Source organism: Cotesia glomerata, linkage group LG5 (genome assembly GCF_020080835.1).
Source record: "Cotesia glomerata isolate CgM1 linkage group LG5, MPM_Cglom_v2.3, whole genome shotgun sequence".
Lineage (NCBI taxonomy): Eukaryota > Metazoa > Arthropoda > Insecta > Hymenoptera > Braconidae > Cotesia > Cotesia glomerata.
In genome coordinates, this window is record NC_058162.1 from 3,845,233 (window position 1) to 3,860,256 (window position 15,024).

The window sequence follows — 15,024 nt, forward strand, 5'->3', positions numbered from 1 at the left end:
TTGCCATTACTATTATTATCGTTATAAAACAGACATACCCGCATATAATATTAGAGCCAAGTCCATTCTATTATATTATACATTATCCCGCATATGAGCTACCAGTGACTCAATATATTTATAATTCCGCGGTAAATTTCTCTCAAGTAAATAAAATAACGATAAATAATATTAGTATATTAGTATTATTTTAAATTATTAATAGCCACTTTTTCAACTTTATCGATGGATATAAATTCACAGATTTTTATTTTAAGTTAATTGATTGACAATGATTTAATCTTGCTGAGTTTATTATATAAATACTTAAATGTCGAAAAAAGTTAACTAATGGCTTGAGATTTTATAAATAAAATGAATCTTTCAGTCACGAATTATTGTAACGGCTTGTGTTATCTTATACTATATCTAATATTCAATTTTCATGATTTTTTAATTAATAATAATTATTATTATCATGAACAATGACTCAAAAGTTATTATAATTTTTTTTTGCAAGTCTCCATTGAAAAAAAAAAATCTTTTTAAAAATATGAGGATTTTTTGTGACAAAAAATTAATTTGGAAATTTTAAACAATTTTATTTCTTAGCTAAAATATTCAAAATTTTTCTCACAGTATTTTTTTTTCAGAAAAAAAATTTTCTAGATTCAGAAAAAAACAATTTTGGATGAAAATTCTAAAATCTAAAATTATTTTTCTTTTTTTTTTTTTCAAATCGAGATAATGGCTTATCTTATACTATATCTAATATTAAATTTTCATGATTTTTTAATTAATAATAATAATGATTATCATGAAAAATGGCTCAAAAATTATTATTATTATTTTTTTTTATTTTGCAAGTTTACTCTGAAAAAAAAATTCTTTTAAAAAATGTGGGCATTTTTTATTAAAAAAATAATTTTTTAGAAATTTTAAACAATTTTATTTTTTAGCTGAAGAATTAAAAATTGTTCTACAGAATTTTTCTTATTGAAAAAAAGAAAAAACAATTTTGGAAGAAAATTCTAAAAATTCTAAAAATTCCCATATTAAAAATAAAAAATTTTTTTTCTCAGTGAATTAATAAAATTTGATAAAAGATAATATTGCGTGAAAAAATAATCAATTTTTTTTTCTACATCAATTAACAATGACTCATACTAATCAAAACATTGTCATTACCCAAGAATGTGAGAAAAAGATAAATTTTAAAATTCCAGCCAATGTTTAATTGTAATCATAAACTAAAGTAATAATATATAAAATATAAATATATTTCAAATAAATAAAATGGCAAGGCCAAGATAAGGCGTACGACACACATGTGCGATCACCGTGACCCGTGAGATCCTTCCGAGGTGATATATTGTTATAACCATTACACTGTTAACTATTTCCCTTGTATAGTAATATAACATGAGTAGAGGAATCGCCTGTTGACTAAGTAGCGGTGGGTGCGGACTTACCCATAATACCCAATTACAGTTCACAGTGACACGCTAAAAACAATAACATGAAAACTGAAAAAAAATAGCCACTCAATTAACTCATTCTTGAGCTAGAAAGTTATTTTTAAAAACACGAAAATAATAATCTAAATTATTACGCTTATTCATTGATACTTTCTATTACACTCATTGTTATATTTATTATCAGTAGTGATAAAAATTTAACTCTGCAAATAAATTGTTAATTTTTAAACTATTTCATTTAATTATTTTTATTTATTTATTTAGTTATTTATTTATTTATTTAGAAAACGCCAATCGGCAATATTATTTTAAATTTGAATTGATTAATCTGTAGATTACACAGAAAGAAAAATTTCTTGACTGGAGAACAAAATTCTTGGCTCAAGAAAATTTTCGGGTGCCTGAAGGAAGACCGAAGTTGTATTGGCCAAAGTAAAAATTTTTCGAGAAACTTTATTCTTGGTGGAAGTAATTTTATCTTAATTAAAATTATCATAAATATTTTATACAATAAATTGCACGCCTCATAAGCGAAGCGTTGAGGTTGTGCTCTACTCTCGACATTTCGAAAAAAGCAGTTTTCTTTAAACTGAAATTGATTTTTTGTCATTTATATCGCACTTACAGCTTAATATGAGTACACATATCAAGTCAAATAATTTGTCAGGCACATAAAATGTATTTCAATAACAATTTTTTTGGTTAACATAGTGAATAATAACATTAAACATAATCTTTTCTGGACGTCCGTGTATAAATGGGTGTATGTGGCTGGGAAATTGGTCGAAAAACAGATCGTACCGGAATAACTTTTTTTTTATTATCTACAGTAACACACGACGGATTTTCTTAATTAATATGAGCGTTCAATTCACTGTCGTTAAATTATTATTTATAAAAAACTAATATATGACTGTGGATTTTTTTGTATATCTATCTATACATTTTATTATAGTATTTTTTTCCTCACCTTAGAATTATGGCGCCCCTAAACCATAGCAGTTTTCTGTTTTTTATTATTTTGCTTTTTATATTTTATTATAATTAATTTTATTGTAAAAAATGAGATTATGAGGCGTGCACTTTTGGATTTTCCAAACTTTTTTTATATTTGACGAAGATTTTTAGATACTTTAGGAAAGCAGCGCCACCTACTTCAGCTGAGAAAATTTTTCTCTTGAATATTTGGTACCCATTTTATATTATTTTAGCGTGCAATTATACATATTGAATGAAAAAAAATGATGAAATATTATTTGATCTTCTCATTTGACATGTTAATCAATAAAAATATTAATGAAAATTTACTTCTATTTTCATATTTAATTTTTTGGAGCAAGAGAGAAATTTTTTTAAGACAAGAAAATTTACTTCTATCAAGAACTAAATTTTTTGGAACAAGAGGCTGAATTTTCTCAAAACAACAAGATTTTCTTGACTTAAAAAAATTTTCTTGGATCAAGATACATATTTTTAAAAGCGAGAGAATTAATTTTGTTGCAGTAAGTGAAATTTCTTGTCAAAAAAATAATTATGAAAAGTATTTTCTTGGCTCAAGTGAACCTTTTTTTCTATGTTATTGATCATCTTTAAGAGCTAGTTCATTTAATATTTTATGATCGACTAAATTATTAGAAATGGCTTTCATATTTCATACTACAATCAATATTATCTTATAAAATAAAATAATGTTGAAACTAAAATAAAATAAAACCATTTAAAATTCTTATTGTATAACATTATTTTCTCTTCGTTAAATTCACCATCAATTAATTCAAATAATAGTACATATTTTTCTATTGATGTAATTATTGACACCTGGAATTTTTATCCTAAAAAAAAATAATAATTTGCCGTATGATTTCAAAACCAGAAGCCTTAAACATTTTGATTAAAAATTAACCACTACAAATTTAGGCTAATTAGCTGTCATAAATTTTAATGTTAAATATTAAGACATAAGATTTAAACATATGGATAAAATCACATGTGTACACTTAGCAAGGTCAATTTACCTGTAGTGTAATAAATTTCTCACATGACGCGTTTTTTACACTCTCATTTACGATAAATAAAATCTTCGGGCTATGCTTGTAATAAAGAAGTACGGTGTTAGCGCGTAAGAATATGCAATTTCGCACAACATACAACATAAAACCACTCTATATTTTTCTATCCTATCCTATAATGACGAAATTTAAGTAAGACATTAAATTAGCATAGTAAACCCATTGAATGTTCGCATAAAAACTTTGTTTCTCCTGTTAACACTTCTAAAACTTAAAAAGTTATCTTCGACAAATGTTAAAACAAAATTACCTGCGACTATTATATCATTTTCATCATTATGAATTACAGAACATTTTAAAATCGTGATAAGAAAAAAAAACAAAGCTCAAAATTGCGCGAATAAAATGATTTATTCAAGATAATGTTATTATCGCCGGATCATAAGGCGTAATAAATAATGCAAGGGTAATAACTACGTACTTTATAAGATTCCACCCGCGGCCGCGGTGCATCGAATCGGTGAATATACCACAATGTAAAATACTTTTAAATCACCAGTTGATATTGTGTATACGTAATATAACGCATTAAATCAGTTTTGTTCAGTTACAGAGAAACTTTTCGGTCGTAAATCTTACAATATTAACATATATAACGTACAACATACAACACGTCGTATTAGCTTTAGAAAACGAACCAAACTCTTCCTCATGGTTACCTAGACACGTTAATGTCTGTACTTACAGTGTGTACTCTATTTTCAGCAAACATAGCAAAGTTGATAGCAAGGAGGAGCGACTATTGCGTTTTTTCTTTCGTTTCAGTGACCGCATTACGTAAATATGTATGAATATGTGAAGAAACTTCTTGACGTTACTTTATCTTTAATGATTGAATGTTGTGATTTAGAGACTCGAGTTTTGGTTGACGGCAATTATGCTAATAAGAATTTAAGTTGCTTACATTTAAACAGTTTCAGTTTTTGAAGTGCAAATATTAAAACAAGACTAAAATATTTATTTTTCTTCTGTATTACATAGAATCAGCATAATATAATTTAATAATTTTATCTTGTTTGATAAGATTGATCACACATTAATAACAGAGAGCATTACAATTATACTTTAATTCTTAGTGGGAAATAAGGACTCAATTTCTTGTAGACTATTTTTTATTTGATCGCCAACGTTTCGTTAGTAATTCCTGACTTCTTCAGGAAAAAAAAAAAAAAAAAACAAATCATCTTTGATAAATTAATAAATACAATTTTTAAATTATAAATTTTAAGATAATTGGTTTTTTGAAAACATTTAATTTTTTTAATAAGAATAAAATTGCAAGTCGACGTTCTAATTAGCAAATTGTCTAACTTTATTTTAGAGAATCTTCCATTTGTACGAAAATACAATCAGTTCGAAATTTATTATCACTTTAAAAAACCATTTAATATTTAATAGAGGTGTAATATTTTGGTTAGGATCATTCAAATAATTTATAATTGGACTATTACCACATCAAAATATTAAAAAATCACCCTTTAAAAAATAAGGAGTTAGACCAATTGCTAATTAGACCGTTGAAGTGTCAAACAACTAAGCCAGTATCAATAACTGGGTTTTTTACCTTACACAACGCTAAATTAATAATACATAAACGACAAATAAAAAATACAATTCATATATCTCAGTCAATACATAATAAATAATCTATTACAATGAATTCCAACCTTTAAAAATTACAAGTAAAGTGTCCTAGTACATTTCTTTCCAACAAATGAATGACTTTCCGTGAAAAAGTTTTCTGATATGCCCTTCTATTTCCATATCTAAATATTTTGGACCTCCGAATCCGGCCTGATATAGTTTGACATGAAAATTTCCCGTATAATTAGGCTATATTTGGTGTGATATGTCCTAATATAACGATATATTTCATATATGGCCTGATTTAGTCACATACATAATTAAAATAACTTTTTTTTTTAGTTTGATCTAACAAATATTAATATTTTTAAAAATTAGATCAAATTTCTTTTACTAATATCTTCAAGAAGCATTTTCTCTATAATTTATTTATTTGTTAAGAAATTCTCAACTGCCCAATTTCAAAACACAGTAACTGACAATTTTAATATTTTAAAAAAAAATTTGTGCGCCTAATTGATAAAAAATTTGATTTATGAATAGAAAATACTTAAATATAAATATTTAAAAAAAAAAATACTTGAAATTAAGGTTTAAAAGTTATAAGAAATTCAGCAATACTAAAAACAAATTTTGCAGTTACTATGTTTTAAAATTGGACAGCCGTCTTAATTAAATTAATTTTATTCAATTGAATCCAGTATGTTGAGATATTGACTAAAAAATGTCTCGTATTTTTAAATGAATTGAATTTATACTACTAATTATTAATTTATCTTTAATTACAGCTAAAGAGACATAAAATTAATAAATTTATTATAAAATAGGATTTTATAAATAAATACTACATTTTATAGATCATTATTGACATAAAATAAAAAATCAAAAATAATTTCTCCATAAAACCCTGTAAGTAATGTGCTGTTGAGTTAATAATTTAAAAATAAATTCGAAAAACTAGTATTAGCCTACCACAAAACTGAGTCAAGGACACGGATTACAAAACTTATCCAGACAAATTGGTAATCGAAAGCGATAAATCGTTAATATCGGAAAGTTTAAATAAAAAAAAAAAAAACTAAAAGATCGTTCAACTAAACCGACGAATCAGGATTATACTAATTATACTACTCTATACCATTAAGTTTAAAGGAATCAAAGCGCAATAGTTCGGCATTAGTAACAAATAACAAACATAGAATTTGCAGAATAATTTGCTTACAATGTTCAGGTTAATAAAAAGGAATCCTTGAAGTTACGGTAATGCTTTTTTATATTTGTTATAAAACACAACAGTACACACGAAACCCTTCATTAAGAGGTCATAAAGTAGCTGAGTAAATTGGCAAGTAGTGTTGTAGTACACATATATTTCTAATGTACGGTTTGATCATTGTCGTTACGCATATATGACTATACTCATATATCGTGTGAACATTCCTTACCTATTTGCCTCCTTTCAATACACGTTTTGTTACCAACAGCTCTAATGAAAATTATTTTATTTATCTATTATCCATTTATATACATAATACATAATACCTATAAGTACACATGCTTAACAGTCACGCAAATATGGTATCCTGCTCTAAATAATAACCCACCAAAAGGTGTAATTAATCCGCGGTATTATTTTATTTAAAATTGTCATTTAAATTGTGTGCTTAGATTCAGTCGCTTATCCAATACAAGTGATCGCTTGTTAATGTATTTATTTAGATTTATAAGCTTATTTCTAGTGTCGAGTGACTACCATTTTATTTAATGGTTACGAAATTAACCGAGTAAGAGGCTACGAGGAGGCCGTAAATAATTAATTCGTATATTATTCAAATATGCGAGAAATTAATAGATTTTAGTTTCGCGCATGAATGAACGTAGGCTTGGGCGAAACCTGTTGATCTCTCGTTATTTAGTTTAGTTTAGTTTATTTATTGCTTTTATTCAATATACTTGTTATTCAAGTACGAAAATTTCATTTAGAGGTTTTAATATTTATGGGGGTTGAGGTAATCTTTATTTATTATTCGGGTACTGACATATCACTATAATTATTATATAATAACACGTCAAGTCACTCATCTTTTTTTAAAGTGATATATAAGCCGATTTTTTGACTGGTTTTAATGAAATTATGCAAATATTTTTAAGATAATTGTGAATAATTAATAGAAAAAAGTAAACTGTAATATTCACTCGGATTCCGGTTAATTTTTATAGTTTCAAACAGTAAAACGGACATCGGGGTGGCAAAAATATAAATATTACAGAACTTAATCTAGAAAGTAAACGGAGAGAAAAGAATAGAACTTATTCCTATGTAAAATGGTAACCATTACCATGTTACATAGTAACGGAAATTTTTGTGAGAACCCTGTGTAAATTTGTAAATTAAAATCTTAGAAATTTTGATAAAAATATGAACAATCACTCATTCGATGCGGAATTAAATTCTGAAAATAATGTTGTTGTTTTTTTATTTTTTTGATGAAAATTTTAATTTTTTATTAACAAAAAACATAGCCAAAATAAAAAATCTCAGTTTTTCGTAAATAACTAAATAACTATTGATGATATCAAAAACCGGAAAAAAAATCCTCAAAGAGGAGAAAATTTCTGAAAAAAATCCTCGACTCTCGGAACTCTAGCTTGAAAAACAATAATTTTTATTTAATGTTGAAAATAGGGTTCCGCGCAATTGCCGTCGTATTTTCCCGACTAGAAATTTCAGTGAGGCAGTGATTTGGCGCAAGTAAGGCATGCTGAATTCCAAACTTGCAGTAAGTGAGGCATCCAAACTAGGCCGAAGTTTGGGATGTAACGCAGTTGCGAGGATCAGCCTAACTTGGCTTCCTGATTAGGTTGCAGTTTGGAAACCAAATTCGCAACGAAGAATCCAAATCTAATTCTTTCTTGATTTTTAGCTTTTTTATTATCAAGCGACAATTAATAATAACAAATGCTTATTTTTTTATCTTCTTTTACTATTTTAAGTATAAATATTAAATTTAGGACTAAATTTTTTAAATATTTCATGAATAAAAAAAAAAAAACAAATTCTTTGTTGCTTTTATTTAATATTATTTTTATTATTTAATTTTATTTTTTCTGTAATTTTTTTTTTGTTTTTTGGAGCGTTTTTTAATGTGAAGAGGTTTTTTTGATTGGTAGATTTGATAAAGGGGAAGGAGATCATGGAGGAGTTAGATACACTAATCACACATAACACTTAACTTTACTTCACACTCGCCTTAATAGTAATTATAATTAGTAATTGTTAATTATTAAAATCGTACATGTCGAACGCGAGACTCTAACCATACCAAATTTTACTTGATTCAAGAATTTACTTTTCAAAATTATTTTCTTGGTTCAAAAATTTTTCACTTGATTCAAGATAATTTTTTTTTCTGTGTAGATTTCTTATTTGTCTTAGAGGTGAATATCATAATTAACATGTTGCAATAAACAAAGTTTATAACAACTTTATTTTTTAAAGTTTAATTGAAATTAATAATTTTTCGAATTTACGAAATTTTTTATTTTTGTAGTTAAAAGTTCAAATCATTGCATTCGGAAGCAAATTGTTAAAAAATAAAAATAATTTTTTTTTATGTATACCCTCCTATGATTATAAGAATTTTCTTTTTAATAAAGTCAAAAGGACATCTCATTAAAATTTGGCTCCATAAATAGCTCGCCGCTATTTTATTTCCTTTAAAATTAAATTTTTGTTTAAAAATTTAATTCAAATGAAACTCAAAGTTAATATCAATGTCAACAATCTAAAAAATTTTTCCTTGTAAACATGAATTATTTATTGAGTTTCGACTTCTGAATAATAACTATTAAGAATAATAACTACCTACTTATAAAAACGTTACACATATTACTGTATACTTATAACAAAATGGTATTTCATATACATAGAGTGAAAAATATAATAAAAATAAAATTAAAATAATAATAATTTTAGACTTTTATTACCAGACATTGATAAATGAAATAATAATTGTAAATTTACTTTCACAAGCTCACCTTATCCTTACAGAGGCATAAATTTATTAAACTATAATTTTTAAATAAAATTCACCGTAAAATTTTATCCTATAATTAATTTTAATTACTGGACAAACTATCCACCATAAATTATTTATTATTAATCAAGTCAATGCTCATCAAATTTATTAGCTAATAAATTTTTTACGTAACTTCATAATTTGATTTCAGACCGCCATATTTGCCGTAATCATGACGGTGTTAGCAAGCGCAATGGGAATCCCATATGACTACAACTCATTTTTCTCGGATTTCGGGCCTTACTACCGAGCCGTAACACCGATGAGAGATCCTCGATCTAACACCGGTAAGAAAAGACTATTATTATCATCATCATAATCCCCATGAAAAAAAAATATAAAAAAAATATGTGTCTAAATATATAAAAAATATATTTTAAATATATTAACAATCTATAAAAAATATGTATAGTAAATATATTTTTAATAACTAACTTTTGGCCGATTTTCGTACATATTTTAAATATATTCACGATAAAGAGCGGCATGATGGCCGAGCGGGTTAAGTCATTATCCCGTTAGTTCGCTCGCACATCATGCCGTGAGGCGAGAGTTCGGGCCCCGACAGTTGTTCGAATAGTTCCAACACCAACCGTCAGGGGTCGCTCCGGTAGCCGAACTGTACTGGCATGGGTTTTTTCTGTGGTTTCCCCATCGTCACTATTCCAACAACCGATAGAAAGGGGTGAGGAATAGGGTAAATACAGTACAGAAAGCACAAGTCGGTCCACAGCCGCGTGATAATAATAAAGAGTTGAGTATACAAATGTGCGAAAAATAAGGTTGATGATGTAGTGAAAATACAGGAGTGAAAAGAGGATGTGCTGGGGTCCAAAAAAGCGTTGAATAAATAAGGACAGTATAAAAACACAGCTACCATCTACCCAGCCTTGTAAAAACCAAGAACGGTATACAAGTAAAAATCGAAATAAAAAAATAATATATTCAAGATATATTTTAAAAAAGTTTGGAAAATCCAAAAGTGCACGCCTCATAATCTCATTTTTTACAATAAAATTAATTATAATAAAATATAAAAAGCAAGATAATAAAAAACAGAAAACTGCTATGGTTTAGTGGCGCCATAACTCTAAGGTGAGGAAAAAAAATACTATAATAAAATGTATAGATATACAAAAAAATCCACAGTCATATATTAGTTTTTTATAAATAATAATTTAACGACAGTGAATTGAACGCTCATATTAATTAAGAAAATCCGTCGTGTGTTACTATAGATAATAAAAAAAAAGTTATTCCGGTACGATCATTTTTTCGACCAATTTCCCTGCCACATACACCCATTTATACACGGACGTCCAGAAAAAATTATGTTTAATGTTATTATTCACTATGTTAACCAAAAAAATTGTTATTGAAATACATTTTATGTGCCTGACAAATTATTTGACTTGATATAAGTGTACTCATATTAATCTGTAAGTGCGATATAAATGACAAAAAATCAATTTCAGTTTCAAGAAAACTGCTTTTTTCATAATGTCGAGAGTAGAGCACTACCTCAACGCTTCGCTTATGAGGCGTGCAATACATAAAAAATACATAACTAAAAATTTTGAATGTATCTAAAATATATTTGAAATATATAAAATATTTATGAAAATCGGCCAAAAGTTAGTTATTAAAAATATATTTACTGTACATAATTTATATCTATACTAATAAATGGAGAGCCGGTTATTTTATCCGGTTATACTGCGAAAATTACTGAACCGATCAGAATAATAATTATATCATAGGATGCAGCGGGTTTCGGACAAGGTTTTAGTATATGATATGTTGGTGATTACTTATCCGGAATCTATATTTTCTTGACTTAAAAATAATGAGTTTTTATCGTAACCAAATTTATTCTATTCGATTGTCATTTGTTTAAGGAAGTTCGAGCGTAACTAATGAGTCAAAATAGTGTTAGAATTTTTTTTTAATTTAAGTTTTCCCAATATCCGTCAAAATTCTTTATTTTAATTTAAAATAATTTAAACAATTTAATAATTGATGATTTTTACTTATTTAATAAAGTAAGGTAATAAAATGACTTTTGTATTTATTACTTGCCAGAATAAATAAACAGATTTGGCAATAGCGCGCTTGATTTTACCCATAACAGAGACGTGGATGAGTGTGTGAGTTAAACATTTCTCTCTCTGTAACTATATTTCTATCCTTTTCTTTTTTCTCAGCTGTTGACGCGATGTTGTCAAATTTTTATTCGAATAAATGACTGACGATAAACGAGTTACAAACATAAAATTTGACTTTAAATATTTCAAAAATTATATCGGTAATGTATTTTTATTAAATTGTTTTTATATTTTGCAATAATCCAAGTTTCTTGTGTATAGTTTTTTATCCATTAAAGTTGGCAGGTTAATATTGAAAAAAATAATTAAAGTCTCGACAAAAGTCCGCCATAAGAGCCCGTGTATAAGGAGATAAAATATGTGATTTTTAAAATTTAATATCTAAGTAACTAAACGGTGAATATTTTTTTAATTTTGGGATTAGATAAATTACGTATTTATTTATACATATACTTAATTTCAAAGGTCAAAGTTGGAAATTATTTTTTACATTAAATTCGCTCGAACTTCCTTAAAATAAATTGTTTAATTCTATTGGTTATGTTTATATACTAGGCAGATTTCTTCACTTACGAGACCTGCAATTTCTTTAACTGAAACTTTAAATGCTTATTAAAAATTTTTTTTTTTCATATCAATTATTATTAATTTTTGTAAGAAAGACACGAGAATGTTATAATGATTACACATTGAAAGTTACAATGAATATAAGCTAGAATAATTACATGGATAAAAGGTGTATGCCAATTCAATAGAATTGGGAATTTGTGCAAGTCAAAACAATACTCTAATTAAATTTAAAGTCTAGATCTAAAAATGTAATTCTACACTGATAGAAGGATTTGTTTATAGTTAAAAAGATTTGTTAATATTTAACAAATCATTTATTAGAAGCCATTTGTTAAGCCTTAACAAACATTTATTAGTATTTAAAAAGATTTATTAATATTTAATAAATGGATATCAGATTTATTAAATACAAACAAATCATTTTAAATACTAAGAAATATATATTTAATATTAAAAAATGGTCTCTAATAAATGATTTGTTAGCTATTAACAAATATTATTTAATACAAATAAATTCTTCTATCAGTGTATAAAGCGCCCAGCGGAGGCTGGGCTATAGATTTTTAATATATTTTTTATGTATTTCGACATATATTTTTTTTTTCACAGGGGAATTATTCATTTTTTTTATCGCTATAAGTGATCCGTAAAATGGGATGATATGTAGAACTAATTTATGCATAGCACCATCAACTATGAAAAAGTAACTTCCTTTTAAAGCGAGCGTCTTCATCCGTTAAATTAATGACCGGTACCTGCTACTTTCACTAACACACGATTTATTTACCATCCAGCATGAATTAGTTACTCTGTAGAAACACGTATAGTACTAACACTAAGAGCTACCAGTGTTTGTTAATGCCAGATACCAGCTGTTATCAATATCTCAATGATACACCTATAGTGTTGCTGTTATTCCGTGGTACAAACCTGGTATTAATGCAGATTATACATCAACATTAGTTACAATTTATAAGCCAGATCGGCAATCATATGTATTTGTAATCATAAACACTATCTTGCCGATCGTTGACCTTCGTGTTACGCTCCGATGGTTCGAATTCCATGTCACTGATTTTTAATTATTTTTTAAACATTTGACAGTAATTTACGGACAAGTTTTACGGTATTAATTGACAGAATATTTAAGATTTATTTCATTTGGCTCGATATTGTTCATATGATTGTTAGTGTAGAAATCAGAAAGGTTGTTCTGAAATTACAATTACTTTTTTTTATTAAAGCATTAACACGCTTCTTTGAATTATTTTGCACGAATCATTTAACACTATTTTTAATCAAAGTACATACGATGTATTTTATCATTGTTTTTTTCTTCACACACCGTTTGAGGTTTTTGTTACAATGTACGGTTACGCTAATAAAAATGGATAAAATCAAAGAGATATAAGTATCGGCTTGAGAGTTTGCGGGAATAAATTATACAGTTTATTAACTTTTTTTTCAGAAAGAATGTTAATATCTACTTTCATTACATAAAGTCATATTTTTTTTAATGAATAAAAATTATTTCAATCGAATTTTAATATTTCTTCACTAAATTCAAACATTTATTTATTTTCTTTTTACACGACCCAACAGCCAAATGGCCAATAACAGGGTCTCTGAATATTATTATACAAAGTTAAATAGTGTATTGATTAACAATTTTGTTAACAATTTTTAAGTTAGACTAAATTCGCAATACAAGTAAGCGTATACAGTTGATAAAGTAAGTTTATAGGTAATCCTAATATAAAATTGAGATGAAATGTATGTGGCATCAAACTATTCGTAACGTGATTGGTCGAATATATCATAAGCATGAAAATATATGCAAATGCTATAGTCAGGCGCGCGCTTGCGCGCGCAAATTCAAATTCTAGTAGTAAATTAAACTTGTAATAGTATAATATTTAAAAAATTAGCAGCAGATATAAAATTAGTAGTGTAAAAAAAATTAATAGTTATTATTATTATAATTTATTGTACTTTTAATATAAAATTAATAAAATACTATTAAAAATTTAATTGAGTGTCTTTATATGATTAATTACGTTTGTGGACTATATTGACACTCAAAATCAAGATATAATTATTTTCAATCAATTTTTGAATTTTTGATCGTAATAGCGATATCTATCACATCGTTTTGTTACATTAAATCTGACTTGACAATCATAATATACACAGAAAAAAAAATTTACTTGAAACAAGTAAATAATTTTGAAGAATTTTTCGTCTTGATCCAAGACGCGCGCCGTTAGGTACAAAAATAATCGTTGAACATATCAAAATTTTTTTATTATTTATTCATTATTATTGTTGCATAAAAAAGTAGTTGTAATAGCTTATTGTGTAGAATTTTCAACTCAATTTATTTTTTAATCGTCTTATCTGACTTATAGAAAGTTATGAAATTAAAATTTCAGTAATATATTCTTTAATTGGTTCTTTTTTTATGATTCACTTATCGGAACTAAAGAGGGCGTTCGATTCGCGTAAAAAAAACTACAATCCTCGAAAAAATTTAAATAAACTTTAAAATTGAATTGTAAATAAAATCAATTCCTATTAAATTAAAATTAAAATTATTTTTTAAACTTACTTCTGTAATTTTCAGTAGATACCCTGATTCAGAAAAATGATTTGAAATGATTACCTTCATGTTAATTGTATATCTATATAGTATTCAAATCCGATGGATTTAATTCATTTCAAATTAGATTTCTCAATCAGGGTCATTAATATTTTTTCTTGTTTGATGTAAAATTATTAAAAAATCGTAAATTGACGCTTAAAATCAATGCATCTAATGTCTCCATCTGATTTTCATGAAATTTCAATATATTCCTAAGATCGATATTTAGTATCAAAATAATAATAATGACAATATTTTTTTGCAGGACCTGTACTATTTCCACGAGGACCAGAACCAGACCGGGTGGAAACCAGCGGCGTAATAGTAGGAGCCAGCGGTTTTGGATTTGTGCCACCAAACTCAGGTAAAGGCGTCAATATCAACGGTCGATAAGGAGTAGTATCCAAAATTTGGATACCTAACAAAAAAGATTAGTCAAGATACTGAACAAAATAGCAGTTTATGTCTAACAATAATAATAATAAAATCTCGCCATAGCTCAATTATAAAACACAGTCA

At 26.5% G+C, this 15,024-nt stretch overlaps 1 protein-coding gene across 3 annotated transcripts in view; it reads left to right on the top strand.

Moving 5' to 3' along the window:
* LOC123265923 overlaps window positions 1-15,024 on the top strand; it is a 41,179-nt gene that overhangs the window by 20,322 nt on the left and 5,833 nt on the right. For 2 of the 3 annotated variants that reach the window (XM_044729909.1, XM_044729907.1), the window contains 2 exons: window positions 9,341-9,476; window positions 14,771-14,917. In XM_044729909.1, the coding sequence (XP_044585844.1) occupies window positions 9,341-9,476; window positions 14,771-14,898 (264 nt within the window). In that variant the 3' untranslated portion in view covers window positions 14,899-14,917. Of the gene's footprint in view, window positions 1-9,340; window positions 9,477-14,770; window positions 14,918-15,024 lie in introns of those variants that run through there. The other variant, XM_044729910.1, reaches the window with a different exon arrangement.